Raw genomic sequence first — 24256 nt, 5'->3', positions numbered from 1 at the left:
TGTTTACACTGTTGTTGCATTTTGTAACTTTCAAGTGTACGGATATCTCTTTGGTTTGGACCGAGATAAAAATTGAAGTCGAATCACACTCGACATAGGAGTGCAAAGGGTTGAAAATTTACGTTCAGTTATCGGTACCATAAGGTAGAAGAGTTTGTAAAACGTATGTAGATTTACGTTTAGTCAGATTTCCCCGTGGCTGGGCGCAGCGTGTGTTTTTGCACGGTCCGAGTGGTGTTCGCGAACTGTGATCCGCGGTGCGGGAAACACGTGCATGGACGGTTGACGTATAGCAGGCGGAGTGAGAGCGGCGGGACACGTCGGCCTCGAGGAGAAGAGGATTTCAACCTCTCTTTCATCGAGAACGAGCGAGCGAGTTGGGAGACGGCCCGTCCCACGACGGTGCGGCTCGATGGTGGGGTGTCAGCCGCGGCTTATCTGGCGACTTTATGTATATTACGATGCCCAAGGCAGGAACACGAGCAGTTCACTGCTGGCTAACTGGTCGGAGAAGTCGGCGAAGCCGAGTCTAAGCCCGACGGCACGGTACATCGAGAGAAACGTGTTCGAGAGCGAGCGACGCCGAATTAAGAGTTTCGGTACGCACACGTGCACGCGCGCATATTACCCACACACACGAGAGGCTACGTTGCCCGGCCTGTGCCTACCCAGGAACAATCGCGGATACATTCGCGTGTGTATACCGGTCAGGTGCGCGATACCGTAGCCGTAGTGGAAGCCCGGTACGGTCCAGAGTTTGGCAAGCTGATCGAGTCGGTATCGATACATTGCGGTGATCGCATCGATCCAGGATGATCGTCCTCGCGTGGTCCTTGTTCGTCGTGGTCTCGTTGCTCATCACGACCAACCAAGCCTTCCTCGCTGCGCCTTTACCAGGTACCGCCAAGTGACATTTTTCTGTTTATTCGCGGAACACGCGTCGACCCGTAAACAGCGAGGAACCGTTAACCTTTCGCGTTGCCGTATTCGTGATCGACGCCTAGCGAGGATCGAACGCGTGGCGGTCGTGTTTGTTGGAACGTGTCACACGAAATTGCCGTGAAAACGTTCCATTCTCGGTAGATTCAATTTCGTTCCATCGAATTTTCTCCCAAGGGGATATCGAAATTTTGTACCGTTGTTCGCCAATATCCTGAAACTCGTCGCCGATTGTTAGACATAATTGAAATTTACAATCACACATTTGATACGCCCACTAACGTGTGTGTTAGCAATATGTAGAAGATTGATAGCTATCGTTGACCTCACAGCAGACGAAACAGATCGCAGTTTAAACATATTTAACGGATACCATTCAAACTTTAGAACAGAATAGGATAAACACAAATTGGTACCAAAATCCCACTTGTAAAAGCAGATACGTTAATATCTTCTCGAACTAGGACAAGATATAACAGCGATAGGACTCGCGTGTGAGGTCGTTAAACTTGTACATGCAAATTTCAGATAATTATAACATAAAAGTAATAAAGAATATTTCTAAAGAAAAAGTTCGGTGATTTTAAATTTTATAAGTTGTTCGTACGATGCCAATTAAAGAATGTTTCCCTCCTTTTTGAAGAAAGGTTCGTGCGGTAAAGTTTCATAACTAATTACGATTGAACAGAAATGGAGCTTCCTTGCTGCATGCGAGTGTTGTGCAAAAATATGGGCCCGTATCTGTTAATCAAATCAAATTGGTTTAGGATCATTTCCTGATGCATATCTTCAACTTGTTGACAACGTGATGCTGGTTTTATTCTATCACTCGTGATTTAAAAAGAATTAGTAAATTATTATATGTCTTTCGCATACCACTGTCGTCGTAATCTTTTTTTTTTTTGAGAACTTCTTTTTTTGGTATGCTTGGCAGCTTCATTAACATTCAACCATTGTTTTCGTATTGTTTTCGATCGTCGAACGATAACCATTTTTCGACACGCATAACGATCCTCTCCAAAAATGGCACTCTGCTGTTTCGAATCTTAATCCACGAGCATACCTTCGATCTTTCCAGTTGATCGTCCATTAATTGGTATAGTGCCCCTACTTGTTCAATTTTTTCAACTTTCCTTGCCACGACCAAGTCTTGAGAATCTGTAACAATATGAATAGAAGAATTATACGAGAATAAAAATAACTCGATAATCGAATAGTATCGTAGAGTATTGTTTTATGTTTACTTAATTCGTCGAATATTGGTAATTTCATGAGGCACGATCTAACGCATATATAGTAGATAAATATATTTAGACAAATAGTTTTAAACAGATTATTACTGTTATTCACATTTTTATTTATTATCTAAGAATCTAGATTTTTATTACTATGTATTACGTGTTACGTGTTCATAAAGTGTATCTCGAATTATCTTTCGAAAGCATAATAATCCTTATATGTTACATTTTATCGACAAGGAAACATTTTATGTTTATATTGCTTTATTGACACGTTCCTTGATTAGGTTTCGGACCGATTCAAGGGCACGATATTCTGTGTACACAATTTACAAATTTTGCCCAGTACGTTAAACGTTGTAACGTAACGAAAACGCCGAATAATGTAATCGGATTTTTCTTTTCTACTGCACTCGTAAATATTTCTTATTGCACGAAGTAATCAGTGCGCAAAAACAAAAAATTCTTTGTTAGTTTGTTAATCTATAATTGTTTGAATTCAAAAGTTGAAACGGTCCCGAAAATAACCGTTTCAAACTGTTACACAATCGATTTTGAATTGAAACAGAATCGAAAATGTATCATAAACGTGAACTTGATGTACTGTAGGGTAGGGGAAGTGTAGAGAGTGAATTTTCTAATCAAGTTGTCCCGAAGACTTAGAAAACGGGGGAGGAATGTCGTGATGCGCAATAATGGTAATTGTAATTCGTTCGAGACGAGCAATTATGGTTCGATCAATCGCGAATGGTACTGGATAATTTTATCTGTGACGTACATTTAAAATAATTAGAGGTCAAGTACTCCAATGACGTTGATAGTCAAGTGTTCTATACACTGAGACAGTGATTCTTAACCAGCGTATCGCTGCACATCATCATACGTGTAAAAATATTAGAAAACTCGAGCACTATACTATTAAAATAATTTCGTTACTAAGATAACACACAAAATGTTCACACTTGTAATTACATTTTTTATTTTCATTGTCTGCGGTATATAAGTGCGTATAAGAACACTTGACCGTACAACTTTCGTGATACAATGGTAAGCGAAGTGCCTTAGCTGTGATGCAATCTCTCTACTTCAATCAAGATGGTAATAATTGACAGAATACAATCAATTTTCGTGATTATATGGCGTGACTGTAAGTTGTAAATTTGATCCAAAAAGTAAACTCTTAGAAATCAAATCTTAAATACTGCAATTCTACGTTAACTACAATTTTAGATTATTTTACACAAAAAAATCCGTCCTTGAAAAGGTTAAATGATACAGGAAAAAAGTATGCTTCGTCGACGATCTCCGTTAACGAAAACGGACGTACAAATTACCCATTTTTTCTATATAAGAAATTAGCTTTTCTTGGATCGTTTTGCGCACATTGGACAACAGTAAAAAATCACAAGTGGATCCGAACGGAATTTCCAAGTTCGTACCAGTTTCTGAGAATAAAAGCGTCGTAAATAATAGAGCCGAGATACACAATTTGACAAATGCGTATGTATTTACCGAAGATTCAAATTATGAGTCACGCTGGAGTTTTTTTTTGATAAAGTCATTCGACCAGATTCACTTCGAGCAAAAATCATTTTCAGGTGTATTGTGCCGTGGCTAAACAAACTCCATGGTTTCTATTATTATAAAAAGGTTCATAACGTATTGATCCAATTCGTCTTTATTCCAGGTGCTCCGATGATTTATGAACGGGAGTGTCCGTGTATTATTTGCTGAACTATTGTCCGGTGTTAGATATTCCTTTAGCGTTATGTAACTTGTTTGTTTCGTGCAAAATTTGTTTCTCACTCGTTTTTTTTTCTTCAAACGCGACCGCCAAATTCCACTTCGTCTTGGGCATCGCGATCATTATCCTGTTAAATACGTAACGCTTCTGGATGTTTCCTCGATCCCTGCAAAATATACAATTTACGTTCTAGCGAATAGCGAAACTTGAACTCCGGGTTAGTTGATCAAAAGTATCAACCGAGCGGGTCTCGATGCAGGCAGAAAATAAGAACGTGGTTGGTTTTACCGCTGAGAAGTTAAACTCTTCGGGGTCGCCTTTCATAAAAGTCCCGTTAAAAATAGAAGCGCGCGAGGCAAGACGATCGACACCGTGTTCATTCTGAAATTGCACTTCACTCCCGCATACAGCTCGTTCAAGGGATAGATTTAACTTCCGCCGACGCGAATCGCCAGTAGACGCTCGTCGAGAATTCAGTTTGAACCGTTGCCACGGGAATTATGGCAGGTCTTGGGGCATCTCCGGACCATCAGAATTTTCGTTCAATTTCGCCTATTACACTTACACGCTTATTCCGTTCGATATTCTATCGTTATCGAACGCTAAATTTATACCAGATTTTAATTAACGCGCGATAAAAGAAAACGATATTGATTTCCGTAGCGCGTATCGGCGTCTTTTATCGGCGACGGATTTAACAAAATGCTATAACGAGCGAACTGATTAGATCTTTTCTCCTTCCCCTCCCCCGTCGTCCCCTTACAACCAATCCGTACACAATTGATTTTATTGATATATTTTTAAAGCTTGCGTGTGTTGCATCATAAAGCAAATCGTTACGCCTGCGGTCACTAAATCTTCCGCCTTTGAATTCTGCTCAGGTTTCGAAGATCACGAGACTCATTTGCATTACATGCTTATTAGATCGTTAAACAAGTTCTTTGCGTTTTCGAATTTCACTTTTAAATAAAAATGGCCCCGATCAAAGTGTAAAGGTGTTTACGAGCGTTCGCTTGATCACGTATGCTAATCGAATCAATTCTGTCGAGATTAATGAAATTCGAAAAAGAAACGCGAGAACGCTTCGGGACTTCTGCGAACGTTATTCGATTCATTTAGAGTTCACAAAGCTTTCCTTGAAACACGAGGTCCGGATTTATTGCAAGGTATAACGACATCGTTTGTACCGGTCACTGTCCTTTATTCGATTCAATTTCAATTTCCTGCGAATACGAGTAACGGTAATTTATACGGCAAAACGACGTAATACCTGGAATCAGGTATTACGCGTTAATAATAGACAGACATTGTCGCGTGTCGAGAATCAACGATTTCCTCGCGTTTACACGTTTTCTTTAAATTGGAAATTTGGAACTCATGTTCGATCTGTAAACGTGTATTAATCGGAGGCTCGTCGGTATCGCGGCTTACCGCGCTCGAGAAATCAAGTTGACGCGGGGGATCTAGCGGATCGAGAGATCGCGATCGCGCCTGAGATTTGCGGAGAAACGGTACACGTAACTGCAAAGGGTAGGATCCCGTTAAAAACGAAACTTTGAACGACCACGTGGATCTAACGCTGCAAAATTATTGTTCGTGGCGATTGCGAGTCGCGCGAAACGCGATTACGTGCTTGTATTTTCAATAGACTTTCTCGATACGCAGCGATCGTGATCGCCGGGACTGGCGCTCGATAGCTCGATAGGATAAAAAATGGACAGTTTCATTAATTGCGTTTTAAAAAACTTTGAAACAATTTTGAATTTCCTGCGACGAGTTTTTTTTTTTCAAATACACGTTCGCGATCGACTACGAGTACGTGCGTTATTCGAAAGCTCTTTGTTATTTGTTCCACTATCGATCTCTGAATTCTTTCCTGTTCTCTCTTTTTCTCTCTGCCCCGCCATGCTATGATCGATGAAGTTTTAATACGTTTTTTCGAGTGCTATCCAACGAGTAAACTTACAAGAGCATTTCTCCAACGCGACTACGATGTAGCAGTATGAAGTTCGATCTCATAACACTTTCACGCGACATGGCGCTGAAATTTAGTTTACAATCTGATAGTTAAATTTGAAACAAGCTTTCGATGAATTCGAGGCTCGTCGCGCTTCCGCGAGATTCGTGTCCGTCGCGGAATCGGGTTCAACGTTTCCCCAAACGGCGGCACACTTAGTCTCCTGTGAACAAAAAAAAAAAAAATGAACAAAACAAAAATAAACCAGCGCAACGAGAGTCGAGAGCATCATGAATTTGATTTTCCACGTTAATTACGCGCGCGCGCCACTTCGGCTCGGCCCGAAGTTAAATACCCTGGCCGGATCGATTCGTTTACCTTAATTGTCGGCCGGTTATCCGTTAACGAGCCTGTCGTTTTCTGTCAGCCCTATTGGCAGCCTGCCAGTGGTCCTTTTAAACCGGTAGGCCTCGTCGATTGGATATTGTGGTGAACTGCTGCAACTGCAGAAAACTGCTTGCATGTGCATGCCTGAAGCGCGTCCCGCTCGGTATCGGGAACAGAAACAATAAATATCAAAGTTCTCGAGGCGTGGCAGGTCAGAGAACATTGATAGGGATATAGAATCCGACCGCCCTTTTCATTTTAGAAATTCAAGCGCGGCGACACCAAAAACGAAAAAAAGCGAGACAGTGGGACGATCTTCTATCGATCCTTGATCTATACTCACGATCTTGTTAAATATTCGTCGTGTTTTGTGCCATGTTTACCGCCACTGCTTGTGCACCGTATAACACGGGAAACGCTTTTTAAAAGATGGCGGTGTAGCTTCTTGATGGCCACTCGAAGTTCGATACTCGGTGTTCCAGTTAAAAATGACTGCGTTGCAGTTCGCTGTAGTCCTCGTAACCTGAAAAGGCTACTTTCGTAGGCTACGAGTTTTTAATTTGATCCTCTTAAAATTAGCCGCGAGACCGATTGATCGAATCGAGCAGTCCGGAATAAGTTTACGCGACGCTTGCATTCCTGACTCGCATATCCGTCGCGCGTGAAGCAAACTCTGTCGCAACGTCATCGTCGATAAATCCAGAAAACTTAACGACGACGATTGGTAAAGTGGCCAAACGCGACAAACGCTGCAAGGTCGATAAATATAAATAAATTGCAGATCGAGCGCAAAGATTCTTTCTTTCGGTTTTCTGGAAGCGTCACGGGACGGTTTTAACCCGAATCCGAAACGATAATGAACGATATCAAGAATGACGATACAAATCTATTATTAATCACGTACTGATACAGAACAAAACGTCTCGATCTTATCTGCACTTTTCCGCGTTTACAATCTGATAATTGGAAAAACGTGGGTAATGCATGCAATTGCACAACATATTGTTTCGTTCTCCGCTTTCGTCGTCGACGAGCGTTCTTGCCGCTCTTGAATAAAAGAATCTTCGTTCTAACGGGCGAAGAAAAACGTAAAACGGAACCGTGGATAGACCCACTCGAGTGCTTGTTGTTCGTCGATTCAGTAACAGCTGCAACAGCTGGACAAACGAAAGATGCATTCAGACCTATTCGTTGCGAAACATTGACGTGTTCATTTGCGCTGTTGCTGCGAACCACGTTAACGAAGACATCCGCTAATTACAATTCTAACAGTCCGGGCCGAACTTCTATCGTAACGCTGTCGAGAAATACGGCGGTCCCTGATCGTGATAACGAGCAATGATTTTCTAAAAGTGCGATAATGAACGCCTTTAATCGCACGATGCACCGTTCGATTTGCCGATTCATTCGTCTCCTTGTGTGCTCCTTACTACAATCTTGACCTACACTCGCGTTGAGAAGTCTTGAGGCATTTGCTATTTTTAACGAATAATTAATACCGTACTGCTCCGCTTGTTGCGTCAATTAGGAATACATACATGTTCGGGAGAAGATCGTCTACGATCGATAAGGACCAAATAATCCGTACGTACGATACGTGAAAGAATTCGCTGTGATCCATTGCGCAAGCAAAAAATCATGGCTGCGCGGAACAAATATTACAACACGCGTATTATTCGTCAGTATTTAAGAATGAACGCTTGCATTGGTCATTTAATAGAAAAGATAAGGGGAATTTGAGCAAAACAATTGTTTCACGCTTGAAGAGAAAGTGGTTACGAAAAGAACATTATTTACGTCGGCGATTCGACGTATCGTTTTGTAAACAAAACGATAAAATTTACGATCGTCGCTCTTACGAAGCCTGCGAGAAGGTCCATGGGGTTCAACGAGGTCATCATCCTTCCTACGTAATAATCTGGCGGGGAGTATCGTACGACGGAATTACTGATATCCAGTTTTGCGAATATGGAATTAAAATGTCGGCAAAAATCGGCCGGCCGATGTTAGAAAACGTTGTAAATCTCTTCGAGGAGATCTTCTCCAAAGATTCCGGTATTCGTTAAATTATTTTCGTACGGCATCGTTTACTTTACTAGCAATTAATTCACATAGGATTACCCTCGAATTTCTGTTGGCTAACTTTAAATCACGAGATTTAATTGGTAGCTCGGTTCATGTGCTGCCTCGCATTATCCTAATCCAGGTCTGCATGCGGTATTTTGAGGCGTTCGGTGCAGCCTTTGCGCATATTTTCTCCATTATGTGTCTTCGTTTATAAATTATATTCAAAATTATCTATCCGAATGCTCGTAGAAGACTCGTCGAATAAAATGTGGAATTTGAACGTAGAATGAAATATTTCACGAGCGAACAAGTAAAAATATAATTGCCTGAACGTATACGGATACGGTGATCTTTTTCGTCCGTCGAACGAGTAAAATTTTGCTCGTGTCTGTCCCCCCACCCTTCTAATCCGTTTGGTTTTCTATCCAACCGGTTCAGTAACCCAAGCTAGACTTTCCACGGCGGATGCACAGAATGTATTAACGTTTATATTCTGCGTGTATCGCTATATATAGGCGTATAAGAACCCGGGAAACCGTTATAATCGTGGCTACGGCTATATTCGCAACATCGAACAATCGTGTACACGTTTGCGCAAAAATTGCCGTCTGGATACAAAGTCGTCCGTCCGTTCGACGAGCAACCGTCTCCACTGTATTTATAAATCCAGACAGCCGAAGACAGGCCCGTTCGAACACCGCGCATTCTAAAAATTTAACCGATAGTCAATACCACCGCGATGCATTCTGTCTGGCTATACAATCCGAGAAACGGTTGGTCGCTGAAAGGAAAGAATACGGTCGAGCACACGTTGGATTAATCGCAACGATGACTGACGTGCGACCAAAGGGACGAAAAAAAAATGTAATTTTAAGTAAGCACGATCGACGTCTGTTCTCGACACCCCAGCGGGGATCTTATTGAAGATTTCAACGTGTTATAACGAACATGGACACCGGTGTGTCGTGCGCATTATCTCGATCGTGTCGATATCTCCCGTCACGCTTGACTTTGAAACAAAAACGAAGGGTCGTCCCACCGACCCAGCATCCGGCAAAAGTCTCTGGCGAGACTCTTGTCCGTCCGCGTTCGCGCGAACAATGGGCCGTGCACTCGAGCCAGGTAACAATACTTCCGATAATAATACACGACGATCGTGAAAGTTGGTCCGCGGCCAAGTTCTTCGCTGAACTCGGCCTCAAAACAAAAGAGTTTGTTCGAAGGTCTCCGTCTCGTACACGGAATCGTGATAATTCTGTCCTTTTCGGTCACGAAGGGGGGGCATCCTTTTCACGCGAATTTAGCGCCGTCCAATTTACCGCCAAACGCATCTATTCATGACCGGTGATATTTATAATGTTGCATTGACCTTGCCCCGTTCCTCGACTTAGGTGCACGTTGGTCATAGTCTCATAGAATAGTTCGTGAAACTTGTGGCCTTAAAATCTACAAAAAAAGAGAAAAATTGTATTAATGGCGTTGTTATTAACGCGTATCTCTAGCTTAGAGGTGATCTACGCTACCGCGTGTGTGATTCGCGGAGGTCTAAATTCGTTCACTATTCTTTTCGATAAGTCACAAGGGCTGCTCGTACGCGTGACATTCTGTATATTTCTTAGAAAATCGCTACATAAAAGCACGTACGCGATTATGCAACACGCGATACGTGACTACGGCTTTTTTTATAAATATTGCCTCAATTACGCACGTTTTACCTATCTTTGGACAACTGTGAGCGAAACGCGATATCGTTCGCGATTCGACCGAAAGATTCGATCGGGTCCAGCGTTCAATAGACGGCCCCTCGGCGACTTGGCGGGTTGCCGAATGTTTTGTTATAGAATGCTTATATTTACGTAAGAAATCCCAGAGAGAAAATTTCACGTTTTATCGCGCTCCTCCATAAGTAAATCCTGCCAAAAAAAAATCCGATCGGGAATTCGTGCTCGATCGATCTATTCCTCGAAAACATATTATTTTTAGTCAAGACCGATAAACCTTTGCGCGATAATATCTGCGGTGAATTACTATCGTTTAATGTCACGAATTACGGTCCGACATGATACAAAGTACCGTGCCTCTGATAAAAATGCTTCGATGAAAATAATTCGAGGATTACCTGCTCAAACGATCATTATCGCTCAATAAAATATTAAATGCCCTAACAACTTCGTGTGCTATAATAAAATGGATTCCGTTAAGTCCGCGGTAACACTTTGATCCCTGCAATTTAACTAATTCTGCAGAATTCTCCAGAAACTTGATAATCATGTGTATAGAATACCGTTGGGTGTGACATTCTTCGAAGATCGTGATCTGCGTTATTTTCAACGACTGTCCAAGCCCTAACCGAATCAGATTACCTGCTCTAAAATAAGCTCCGCTGGTTTTATACGCAACACGCGTATACACGATGGAGTACAAAACGGTACCGTGCTTTACGCGAGTTCGATCAGAAATTCAACGTCTTGTTTGTTACCGTTGGATCCGAGAAAACAGAAATCTAACGCTGTCTGTTCGTAAATTAAACGTGTTATTTCTCGCGTACCGCGTGAAACGCAACACGCTGATACAATGAGCAGAACGGCATCAAAGTTTCCGCGACAGGGCGTTCGAGCAACGGGGTAAATAAAGATAACCAATTTTTACGGCGTCGACACCGGAGGTACGTTTGTTTATCGCTTCTTCCTCGTTCGCGAGTGAAACTTCGTCAGGCGACGCGGTCACGTGTAGTACGCACAACGAAGATGATTACTTAACAGCAGACAGACGTATGTAAATGCAAGGCTCGCGAGGCGTCCAGGAATAGTACAGCGAAAAACAATTTTCCAGCGGAGGCAACGAGAACTCGCGATTAAACAGTCAACAATGCGTTACGCAACAATTATTACGCGATGGCGATTCGTCCGTGCCGAGAAAAAAATAAAGGAAATCGATAAAATGATCCGAGGACGCTCGATCGAGATGTTCGATAGGGCGAAACCTATGAAAAACTCTGCTTGCTATTGTTTATTTTATACGTCGTATGTTTACATAATAGATCTAGAAGGTTTTGCGTAATGCGGCGAACAAGACTGCCCACCGGTAAGGCCTGCGATACGATCATGCGAATCTTTCGCGAGTGTCGACCACTCGAAAATGTGTACAAAGTCCGCGTTAACACAGCCTGCACGCGCTTTCCGTGAACGTTAAAAGATAGACCGGATTGTATCTTAACGCATTGGCGATCGATCAGGAGGATCTCGTTGTTCGTATCAGAATTACGCGAAATTTCGAACTTGATCGTAATCGATGCAACGTATTTAATACTTTTCTGGGAACATCGAGCCCAGTAGTCTGGCCGCTATCTGTTTCACGAACGGAACCAGGAGACTTTAAGCACACTTCCGTTTCGAAGCGAACGGGAACTTTGGGGCGAAAAGTTTATCAACGAGATAGAACGGAATAATACAAGCGCCACGGTATTTCTTAACAAACTGTGAAACAAATGCATTACGAAGTAGGTCGGTCCTTTTAAAGCGATAGGGAAATGGCATTGTTACGACTTATAAATAATTTCGCGAGGCACCCGGCGATCCTTCGCGTTTTCTGCCCCCTATTATACCGCGAAATAAACAGATGGCGGATATTACTGCGTCACGGAAGTATAACGAAGTTCACTCGACGCGTACGAAGTTCGTTTCAGCGTGTATCTTCGAGCATCAGCTCTCCTACAATAAATTGCTCGTTATCTTCTTCACGATGCGCACGGAATCGTCGAGAAAACAGTCCTTACAAACATTGGGACAAATTGAGCCTCCGGGCACGTGAATAAATGCGTCTCGCGCGAATGTGCACGCCACTCGAGTACATCGCTGCAACAGACTGCATGATTAGGCATGTTTTCGTTTATACTTTATAATACGAATTAACGTTTGTTTGAACGAGCATTTGAATCACCTAAGTGCTCGAATGCAAGGATCTAGCGCGTTACACGTGTACGCTTCGAAGGATGGACGAAAATAGAGTCCATTCGATTTTTCGTGACGGATAAAGGCGGAGCTTATGTAACTTTCATTGCGCCAATGTCTGGAAAGGTCGCAGGATTATCCCATATATCTGTTCTGTCCAAAAACCTGAGATTCCTCGCGGCGATTGTCCATTTTGAGGAAACGATGTGTACGTGATCGGCGAAACGTTCGCGTTTACGTAGAATTCTGTGCAAGAACGCGTTTTATGTCTTTAACGCGAAACGATTCACGATCGCGTTACGCACTCGTCTCGATCAATTACGCGTTTTAATTACGGTGACCTCTGGAAACACAATTAGCAGAGATTAGCGAGGACTTACGTCCTACCCAATATCTCAGGGCGCAAATTGAACATCTCCACCGAGTCTGGCAATCTAATTTCCCCAGCTGCAGTTTTGCCGGACAAAATATTCAGATAAAATTCAAGATCGATACGTTTAATGCTTAGTTAATCTATTTTCTCCGAACAGCTTCGTCATTTGTTCGCGAACTGCATCTAAACTCGTGCAACGCGATACCTTGAGGCGATACTTTGCAATGATTTCGTTCGAATTCGCCCTACACAGCAAACATCGAACACGCATCGGACTGAATCATCGATGATAGCTAGTCTACCGTGAAACAGCAGGATCTAACAATGATCTATTAATAGTGGGTAATCGTGTCAGGGTAGACTCGAATTTCTGGGTGAACTGAAACATAAACAACTTCCTTTCTCTGTGTCTCGACATCTCGATATCTCTCGAGAGAATAGTTTAGAGGTTTCCCTTAAATATTCTATTACCCGGACTTTCTAAAACTTGATTTCGTACTCGAGAGCTTTTTATGCCCAAAGTGTTTTGTCAGTAAAGATTATGGTCGTTTGTAAGTTTATAGAAACAGTCAGAGTAATCGAAAATCAATCGAAATTGAAAACTTATGTGTTAATTGTTTCCAGAATAGCTGACTATACAGGGTCAACTATACTATTCGGCCAAATTTTAATGGCGGATTCTAGAGGCCAAAATAAGACAAAAATCAAGAATACCAATTTATTGATGGAAGCTTCGTTAAAAAGTTATTAACGTTTAAAGTGCCGCCCTTACTGGATTTTTTTCTCGAAAATGCGCAAGATTTCGGGGGTATGTCTATTCACCAGAAATGACTGTAATTGAACCCTACAACCGAAAATAATTTTTCCACAACGATTTGCAATTTTTTAATTTTCTCGAATAATTTCACACCTTCTCTATTTTTTTTCTCGAAAGTGGGCAGGATTTCGTGGGTATGTCTAATGACAAAAACTGATTGTAATTGACCCCCGCGACCGAAAATAATTTTGTCCACAACGATTTGCAATTTTTTTTCTCCGTTGAAAAATTTAGGCACCTAATTGGATTTTCAGTAAGGAATTTTTTTCTCGAAAGTGCGTACGATTTCGGAGGTATGTGTAATGATAAGAAATGATTGTAATTGATCCCCGCAACCGAAAATAATTTTTTTAGAACGATTTGAAAAATTGTTTTTCGCCGAAAAATTTCAGCACCTACTCGATTTTTTTTCTCGAAAGTAGATAGGATTTCGGAGGTATGTGTACTCACCAAAAATGATTGTAGTTGACCCCCGCAACCGAAAATAATTTTTCCAGAACGATTTGAAATTTTTGAATTTAATTGTTAATAACTTTTTAACGAAGCTTCCATCAACAAATTGGTATTCATGATTTTCGTCTTATTTTGGCCTCTACTATCGCTCATTAAAATTTTTGCTAGAGGTGGCCGAACACCCTGTATATATGGCTGTATTTCTGTCGCGTCTAGAATTTGGTCCAGACTTTAAAATTGTCTTGAGCAGTATAAGAGTATAGACGATATAATATTGCTTGTATGATAGCATCTGTGGAAGAAACAAGGTCAACTGATCGAGTCGTTAACACGATTGTTATAGTTTTGGAATTATTGACCTCTATCGTTTACATATGTTCGTCATACGTATGTATATCTCGTTACAGTTCACGGAATGTCGAGTTACGATGTCACTGGAGCTCAGCGACGATTAGAGAGCAATGAGGTGATTCATAAGGCAAACAACAACCGCGGCCAATCAGACGATTTGACAAACGATGATCACGACGAGCAGACGGTATACGTAATCGAGTTTGAATCGGAATCGAACGAAAAGGAGGCGAATCTGCCGAGCAAAGAAAACGACACGGATGCTGGTAAGCAATCTTTCATCGTTACACGTCGATTTGGTTAAATATTACCGAAGCAAATCGTTTTTATACACTGGACTACTGAATACGCGCCACGCGAGAGTATATTGGCAGTCATAACAGTTTCGACTCTGCTGTTCTTTAAATATCTATTATATTATGATCTAGGATCGATCCAACCATGCGTACAGTTATGTTTCATTGCATTATCGTAGCAGAACGTATCAATAAACATCGTTTGTACGATCTTCAACCTAGAAAACCTTCAATCCTCGACGCGTACTTTAAATCAATAGTGGAATTAATTTCGCTAAGGTGGATCATTTCGAGGATGAATCTCAGATGTAACTTGTTGGTCATTCGATAGATTTTAATCTGCTTAATGTACGGTCCGAAAGTTTCGCAAAATGTTGGACTAGTTCATCACACTGTACTTAACGTAATTAGAAGATTATATTTCCGTCAATTAACTATCGTTGCCAGAGTTCTCATTTTTGGTCGGAGTATCAACTCGTATAAAGCTATAACACTGATTGCTAATATTTAATTATTGCATATCTTTATTAATTATATAGATTGCATTTAAAGCGTCGTATGTTATACTGGACAATAACATCGATTCGATAAATGCCCTCCAATAATTTCGAACATTATGCAATGACTATATATCGTTTTAACAACGCGTCAGTCATGTGTATACATAATCTAATCTTCACTTCGTACATTGCTCCTTCGTTAACTTCGAAAAGAACACTTTAGAGAACTGAAAGGCAAGCGACAGACCTCGCATTCTTGTTTGAAATACTCATCAGGCTAATTGTAGGACTTCCACGCCTCGGCAGAGATTAACAACGCGATTAAAAAGCTTACAGGATTAACGTTTTTAAACTCCGTGTCTTCACACCTACATTTAATCGCATCGATCCGATCGCCGGAACCAGATATTCAACAATTTCGATACACTCGACTCGAGATAGCTTTTGACTATTTTTAAGTATTCAGTCATACAAACATGTGCTCCATTTTGTTTTCGAATTAGTCATTTTTGTGGTTCAGTAACGTACAGTTGCTTACCTTTATAGAATTATTTGGAATTACTATCTTTGACCTTGCAAATGTCCTTTCATAGAGTTTCTCAATCCTCCAAAATATTCCAAGCATTTTGTAGCTAAAAAAAAAAAACAGACAACTGTGACATACATCTAATAAAACTTCTAACAATTTCTGCAATTGATCGCCCAAGAAATTGACAAAGATTGACCCATTAATAAGGAGTTATCGAACATTGTATACAAACAACTTAACAGGATCAGTTATACTAGCTCAACTTGCGGTTAAAAATCGCCAGGCTACAGAAACAGCTGTAACTGTGAACTTTTTATCGGTTCAGCGCAAAGTTCAATAATATTGCCAATATTTCGAGACGTTTCATTGATTGTATCAATAAAAAAGAAAGGCGTACAACTACCGAGATCGGTAGTATCGCGTAGCCAGTCCCGTTCCTCGATTCTAGACGCGTTTGGCAATGCTTGAAAAACTTTCCACGTTATTTTTATTCCATCTTCGTAGCGGGGATATTGTGTTATGCGAAGCATCTCGTCCGACCGTACGACTTTGCAAAATCGGTGCCCCGCTCTTGCAGAAATAAGAAAAAAAAAGAACTGGTTTTGGCGAAACAACCTCGCTCTGTCTCTCTGTAAATTTCAATTCGCCTCGAACGCTTTCGTTGTTCGCAAAAATTTCAGCTCAGCGGAGGCGCGGCTTCGACGAGGAAACCAAAGCCGTGCCTCTCGCGTCGATATCGGAGCAGTTTCTCATTACTTCGTATTTATAGTCTCGAACGGTTAATTCACTCTCGTTGAGCTAATTAACGGCATTCGTTCGTCGATCACACGTCGCGGAACGTAATTTCCATGAGACCTTACGCGCGCTAGCGACTCATAATTGAGCTTGAATCAATCCCAGCATTGATTCGGCCTGAATTACCAAAGAATTTATAGTCGTGAATAACTGCTACTTACGACGAACGTGAACAGCGATTTATTCCTCGCTCTATCGTTTACCAAACCGTGGCCCCCATCTCGACTCCATTGTACGAATTTTATTTTATTTTCGAGAACAGAATTACTTCCTAAAAAAAATTTTTAAATCAATGAAACGGAAGAGAGACACGTAAATAGTGATCTAAATGATAATCATCTAGAAGTCAATGTTTATCTTCTATTTCTCACTCACTAAATGTATATAATTCAACAATGGATGAATCGTTAGAATTTTAGTCAGAAATGATACGTAATCTTAATCTTATGATCGATGACACGTATTCAGTTGTCTATTACCTCAAGTTACTTTAAACAAATGCTATCTTGATCGAACCCTAATTGTTTTTTGTAACAGTGAAAAGTACCTTTTCAAGAATGCTATTTATTAACTCTTAGAATGCTATTTATTGACTCTTCGACGCCTCATCGACGATCTTCATCCTTTATAGATGGGTTTCTTTTAATTTCAGTCGACGAAGACGGTAACAATACTTTGGATCCGTGGTCGATCGTTTGGTACATTGGCTCGTTCGGTGGTTTGGTGGCCTTTTTCCTGATAGTAAGCTGCTCGGAATGGTGTTGTCGTCGCGGGGGACGCCCGTTGACGGTGCCCTACGCTCAACGGGCGGAAGTCATCAACGGCGGGCAAGTCGTCACCGAGACACCGCCACCGCCTTATCATCTCTTTGCTCCGCCGCCGTACGATTCCGTGAACTACGGGGAGATCGTCGACAAGACTTCCGGTGAGAAGGTGGACATTTACGTGATATCGGTGCCGATTCACAGGCCGGTGGTGCAGGTACCAGCCTAGAGGTGTCCCAGAAGACGACCTCGAGGAGAGGATTCGGACAAATCGATATCGAACGACACCGACCGTGTCGAAATCTGTTGGCAATCGTTCCCTGGACGGTTACGATAGAAACGAATCGGTAAGAGGACCGGCAATGTCGCGTCTCTTCCGAAGAAGCGATCTGCTGAAAAAAATGAGGTCCAGGTGGCTCGAACCAGGTCGTTGTATTTGACAATCGTCTGTCGATCCGTGTCGCTGTTCTTTAATTAGAAGAACGGATCAAGGAAACGCGCAAGACGAGCACGAGATGCTTGAACATCGAGGACACCGGGAAACGTCGGGTTTGAGACCTGTAAAAACCAATAGTCGAGTGTATTAACGAGAGAACGATCGATGTTCTCGATAAATGCAAGACGAAGAATCGTTCGAGACCGGTTTTCCGATCGAACTGTTGTGACGTTTAAACTCGAGGGGGAAAACGAAGTTCTCGTGGAACGAGAAACGCAACGAAGCTTCTCTGCGACGAACCGATAGGAAATCGAAGGGGACACCGAACTTGAAGAACGGGGGGGATAGCTGATGAGAACGGTGTTGTATCTGTTTTGGGTGCGAATGGGAGGAATAATGGTACAGTTTCTACGGACACTAGCGTGGAACGAAGAAACGATCACATTGTACTTTAAACGATTGAACTCGAGCGATGTTCTTTGTGATATTTTTCGTGGAACGAGCCGAAGTGGTCGAGCATTTAAACGAGCGCTTCTAACGCGAATCCGTTGTTACGGATATTCGAGCGAGGGTATATCAAAGTAATAGCAAACTGTGAAAAATTACACGGAAAAAAGAAATGTGCACCGTCGTCGAGCTTCGAAGACTGGGATCAATTTCGATGTACGGGGAGCCACGAATTTCTTTTTAACAACCGATTCATTCGATCACTGCCTTGTCAGACAAATTATCGATATTCTATCTTTCCAGCTTTTGACACGATGTCTATTCGCATTCCGGTTTGTGGTAGTCGATCGCAAACGGAAACTGCCATATTTTCGTACATCGCGTCGTTATCTTTAAAACACTGCGTGTCGAATTGGACATTCTTGTATTGTATGATGTTATTCTAAAAGAATTTTGAAGGAGCAACGCACAAGTGACTTTAACCGGGGATAACGTTTTATTCGAACCTTGTTTAAGATCGCGGGAATAACATTTTTGTACGGTTCTTATTTAATAGTGAAACAGTTGCGTGTAGCGTGAATCCAAATTATGGGACCTTCCGTCGTAAACGATAACTGATTATTCAATATACTGCTTAAAATAACGAAATGGTCAGTCGAATGACTTTTATATCTTAGTAAACTGTCCAATACTTTAAACATTCAACCAGGTTGTATAAGTTAAACAACAATTTGATTTATTTTCCTGAAGTATCTCGAAACGATATTGCCCTACTATATCATGTCCATAAACACGATCTCCTAATTATTGTAAGCAGTATACCTAATTTATAATATGCGTTTATACATGCGTTTTAGACGAATGAGATTCGTTCGAAGATACAGCTTCGTTGATTTGCATTACAGCTATCGTAGGCAATTAAAGTGTTCAAATGTTTACAATGAAAAAAAAAAAGAAATGAAAGAAACGTGATATGTAAAAAACATTAATTTAATATTAGTTTAAAATTGTATTAATCGACGAATAACATTGAAAATATAATTGTAACATAACTGAACATGCCTAACGATGCTGTGCCTTCATCACAAGAATATTACGTTGTTATTAAACGAAGATAAAATAATTCATAGTTGTAAATTACGTAACATTGTGTAACAATGTAATACGTTTTACAACCTGAATTATTTTATCGAACGAACACGTGCGCGAGAAGTTCGAATAATCACCAATATTGCTACACGCGATTGACCCCAATCGCGTTCGTTCCAAGTCCGACAATTGCGGACGATTATACATATGTAGATCACAAGTTGATCGCCGTAAAAAGAATTTAACTAAAGGGGGTCGCGAAAATTGTCTGGACCGTAATTTCACGTCTCGAGAAAGACATTAAACACGTTATTGGCATGTATTCCTCGGACTATACACACGTAGCTTAAGCGACATTTTGTGAAAAATGAAACGCGAAGTATTTTCTTACAGAAATTCACATTTTCGTAACACGAAAACGATATCTTAAACGTATCCATACGTCTTGTTTGCAATACGACTTCGCGGTTGTGCAGATTAATCGAACAAACGTACGGCGAAATTGTTCAAAACGAGCGCCGTGCGCTCTGTAAGTAGAAAATAACTAATATGCACAGAGTGTCTTGTAATTTGGAGTACAAACGAACAAAAATTGACTGCTTGTTCGTACGTAAGTCAAAAGTATGCAGTAAAATTTTCTAACGCGAGATTTCGTTAAAAAAAAAAAAAACGATTCAACTTTTTTTTTTTTTAAACAAAACCCCCTCGTGCAGGGAAATTTCTTTCTGCGCATTCGACTCGTTTTTGATATCGTGAATTTAGAGACACCCTCTATTTACAATTCACAAGAAATGCTTCTTCCTTTCTTATTTAAATATAGGACGTCAGGTTCGCTGTAAATCGAACAGAAACAATTAATATTTTTAAAAGACATTAAACAAATGTTACAGGAAAATGCTCGAAACGCAAATTAGGACGTTGAATTTAGTTTTTATTTGTCGTCGCATTGATCTCCACCGTTTAATTTTAACAGATGATTATTGATCAAATGGTAGAAAGAGACGAGTGTGCGAGCGCATGTATGAACAAAATGTCTGCGAATGTTAAAGAAATTTATCGTAAAATTAAGTACAATGTCAATTATAATAATTATTATTATTATTATTGTTATTTGTCACTAGTGATGTTATTATCATTGTACTCCGTAAATCGCATTCTTGACGACGATGGGAATGCTTTACGATGAATTTACTCTCATTAAGACTTGCAGAGTTGCAGCGTCGTCGCTATTTATTTTTTATACTTTTATACATACCGTTTATACGTATTTGAATGTCTCTACGTTCCCAATAAAATTTCTTTTCTCACGACACTACCTTACTCGCATATTTCTTATTTTCTCGAGAATACGTAAGATTCTGTGAAATATAAAGTTAGTATAATGCAGTATACGACAATAAGGGACAATTAGACTATGAGATTACAAACATTAGTATACAGAACCTAATATCATTATAGAAACGAATCTTGATTCATTCAGATATGTCTGATAGCCTTGTTTCGATGTAATAATTTACCAAATTGCGTCGAACAAAGAGCTCTGGAACATTAAACGATATTCGAATCTTTGCTAACATGAAATCCCACCGAATGAACGTTGGGAGCAGTTTTAACGGTTTTAACCGCGCATTCAGGCTCGCCAACCTGGCAGAGCAAATTTTAGTTTAGTTATATCACTGGATCACATGATATAACACTACTGACAACGTTACATTTGCAATTGGTTCTCATATTACTTATAACCAGTTGCAGGTGCAATTTTTTTTGTTTTTCTTTCCCGACAAAAATTACACATTTTACCTTTCAAAATATTCTATTAAAATGAAACCGAATGGACTGCACGAGGTTCAATAGAAATATTAAAAATGAACAACAATTTAACGGCGATTTTTAAAAATATAACCTAATCATGGATTATTTAGGTGAAATAGTAGCCCTCGGAATTGACAGTATCATTTTTAGTATCTGTTTAAAACAGTTCTTTCACTGTAAGAACGCAATTACAGCAGTCAAGGTAAACAAAACATCTATTACCAAGATTGTTATTTATTCGATCGCTTGCAAATTTATCGTTTTCTATTCAACAGGATTATCTAATAAAGATTTTATCAATCCTTATAGCAATGTGTGCAATGTTTAAAAATACCTAAAAACGTTCAGTTTCCCAACAGGATGCAGAACTTCATGAAGTGGGCCCACAGCTGGAAGACCTTGCGGATAATAGCGCTGGTACTAAAATAGGCTACATAGCCATTAGAGGTATTATAAAACCCTTAGGAAAGCCATTAACCAGCATTAATAATAAAAGGATAACCGGTGTTGTACAAAAGCTTAAAATTAAGGAACATGTTGTAGCTAGAACCACTGCTGGCTTTTGGTATGCTAATTGTTTTACCGGAATACATAATGAAAAATATGTAGTTTTTAAATTAAAAATTATTATTTTATCTCTCTATGTAGGTCAGAACAAGAGCGCACAGTTCATAAAGTATATAATACTGTACCATTTGTTTTACAACGAGGACCTCATTCTGTAGAAGTATTAGAACCATTAACAGCAGATATTTTAGATATGGATGTGGTGTCTGATACTTTTGAACCGAGTGCACCATCATTCGCAGATCACTTGTGGAGTTGGTTCACGGGTAGATAATGCAGTTTAATACACCTGTCTCATAGGAAATTTAATAAGTATAAAAATCATTATTAAATTTAGGTGTGCGTCAGCGTGGTTTGCAATCCACCGAAGAACTACTTCGCGAAGGTGCAATTATCACAGGCATAGGTGAATTAACAAGAACCAAATCTAAAACACTTACATTACAACCACCATTAGATGGTACTCCATTTTATTTAACAAGCATGTCAATTAGTTCTCTAATTCGAAAGTTAGATGACCGTAAAAAAACATACAGGTCAGTTAAAAGTATACCTCTTGTAATATACGAATATAATAAAGTTAAATTGAACGTTTCTCATACTGTCATATGTTTTAGATTGTTATGTTTTATGTTTGGTGCAATTGGATTGCTAATTGGTGGAATAGTATTTCGACGTTATTGGAAAGATAGAACGGAGCAGAGATTGTCAGAGGAATTGAGACAATCTCTTGCCGCGTCTCGAAAAGAAAGAAGACAGAGAGTGCGAGATAACGATCTTAGGGAAGATCAGTTGTGCGTTGTTTGTCGTACAAATCCCCGTGAGATTATTCTTCTTCCTTGTGGACACGTCTGCTTGTGCGAAGACTGTGCCAATGATATTACCAATGACTGCCCTCTTTGTAGAACACCAATTACACAAAAAGCTGCTGCATATATAATTTAAAATTAGCAAAGAAATATCACTTGAGCATACTATGAACAAAGTTTGTTACTGGCTTAAGAAGAATCTTACCAAAAATCAAATTGTAAATAATTATTGAACGCATAAAAACTACAAGAAGTAATCTGAATCGAATATGTACTTTTCCACAATAAAGTATAATTATTGGAAGCGGTTGAACATAATACAATTTGTTTTAAATGAAATAATTTGGCGTGGAAGTAACAAAAACTATTGGGTAAGTCAGTTTGATAATTTATTGCGTCATTAATGATAATTCAAAATTTATTATAATTTTTTAAAGATCTATAAAGACATTAAAACTCTATATTTTTAGTTTTATTTTCGTCGTTCTTGGTTTTGTCGTTTTCATTTGTACAGTTAGTAATTGAATTCAACATTTGTTTAACTTTACTGGATTTCCCGATGCCAAGTTTCGGTAGACCTCTATTTAAACCTTCTAACATGATGCAAGCTTTACATATTTCTTGACTCGAAATAAATCCGCAACACGAACAATTCCTCCGTTCAGGCATTTTAATGTTATCTTTCACCTGTAATGTTTCCCCTGAATGAATTATATCCAATATAGACGAAGGTCTAATCTTTTCTAAATCTTTGAGAAATGTTCTCGCATGGCCTCTATATGCATTTGGTGCGAATACACATTCGGTTGAAAAATATACCAAACGTTTGAAATATGCATACATAACTATCTCCTTTTCATAAGCATATTTTAGTGGTTTACATCGTTTTATACAATCTGCTCCTGCCTACATTGAAACGAAAATATGCATTTTGAATATACATGGCACACACATATACATTTTCTTTTACAACAGACTTACGGTAATAATTGAAGTACACCTTTGTAGTCTTGCGATATCACCTCTCAAAATATTCATAAGAACTGTTTCTGCTATATCGTCAGCATTATGACCAGTTGCAATACAGTCTACACCCAAAAGAGCAGCACCTCTATCCAATGCTTGTCTTCGGAAAACACCACAAAATGTGCAATTGTTCTTTTTACCTATCTGAAATAGAATAAACAATAAATAATAAATACAAGTAATCTTAATAGAAAGTTATGTACTTGTATTTATACTTCTGCCACAATTTCATCCATAGTCCATCCATACAATTCTTTGTAAGATAATATTTTCAATGGTAATCCATAATCAGTTTTATTTTGTTGAACAGTTTTCAAGCTATCATCCCTATATCCTAGAACACCATAAATTTCACACAAATCGGTCATTTTGTTTTCTAATTTTTGCGACTATAATGTAATCCTTTATTATAGTACCAGTGATTCCTTCGTCAATTGATAAAAGAAACAGTTTAATTCCATACTGATATCGTTCATTCAATGTTTTTAAAACATATGCAAGTACTGTTGAATCTTTCCCTCCTGATGCTCCAATAGCAACTTTATCACCTGGCTTAAATAATTTACAAGTCGCAATGGTATTGTGAATTTCAGTTTCAAAGGCCGAGAAGAAACAGTCTTTGCATAAGGTGTGTCCAGTTTTAGGTCTCTGCAATTCAATACATTATTTTGTAATTTTGTTAATTTAACGAATTTCATATACATTGAAAATGACAATTATTTAACTTACTTTTAAAATAGCATCCCTTCCACAATTTACTGAACATGGAATTGGCATTTTGATCGCGAAATTCTTATTTTATCTATGTCACAAATATCACAATGAAGTGTCTATGATAATAACTTATAGCTCAAGAAACTATTTTGATATTAAAGCAAACATTTGGTTAACATATGATCAAGTTTATAGA

The 24256-nt window shown here is 39.6% G+C and overlaps 3 protein-coding genes across 3 annotated transcripts; 2 read left to right on the top strand and 1 right to left on the bottom strand.

Annotated features, from left to right (window-relative positions):
• Nucleotides 1-501: 501 nt before the first annotated feature.
• Nucleotides 502-20437, top strand: LOC122398398. The gene is made up of 3 exons (XM_043398204.1): nt 502-897; nt 14333-14542; nt 17049-20437. The coding sequence occupies exons 1-3, from the start codon at nt 813-815 to the stop codon at nt 17387-17389; spliced, it is 636 nt and encodes a 211-aa protein (XP_043254139.1). The 5' UTR covers nt 502-812; the 3' UTR covers nt 17390-20437.
• A 432-nt stretch (nt 20438-20869) lies between these two features.
• Nucleotides 20870-22588, top strand: LOC122398382 (mitochondrial E3 ubiquitin protein ligase 1). The gene is made up of 5 exons (XM_043398176.1): nt 20870-21146; nt 21304-21509; nt 21593-21777; nt 21849-22047; nt 22129-22588. Exons 1-5 carry the CDS (start codon nt 21042-21044, stop codon nt 22454-22456), a joined length of 1023 nt encoding a protein of 340 aa, XP_043254111.1. The 5' UTR covers nt 20870-21041; the 3' UTR covers nt 22457-22588.
• A 108-nt stretch (nt 22589-22696) lies between these two features.
• On the bottom strand, nt 22697-24215 carry LOC122398379 (cytoplasmic tRNA 2-thiolation protein 1). The gene is made up of 5 exons (XM_043398173.1): nt 24076-24215; nt 23763-23994; nt 23562-23680; nt 23302-23490; nt 22697-23226 (listed from the first exon to the last, which is right to left on the bottom strand). Exons 1-5 carry the CDS (start codon nt 24121-24123, stop codon nt 22771-22773), a joined length of 1044 nt encoding a protein of 347 aa, XP_043254108.1. The 5' UTR covers nt 24124-24215; the 3' UTR covers nt 22697-22770.
• Between the last annotated feature and the right edge of the window lie 41 nt (nt 24216-24256).

This window comes from Colletes gigas, unplaced genomic scaffold, assembly GCF_013123115.1.
Source record: "Colletes gigas isolate AHSC1104 unplaced genomic scaffold, ASM1312311v1 Colletes_gigas_Sc00011, whole genome shotgun sequence".
Lineage (NCBI taxonomy): Eukaryota > Metazoa > Arthropoda > Insecta > Hymenoptera > Colletidae > Colletes > Colletes gigas.
The sequence above is the reverse complement of the archived record's forward strand: the minus strand, read 5'-3'. Positions and strand labels throughout refer to the sequence as shown.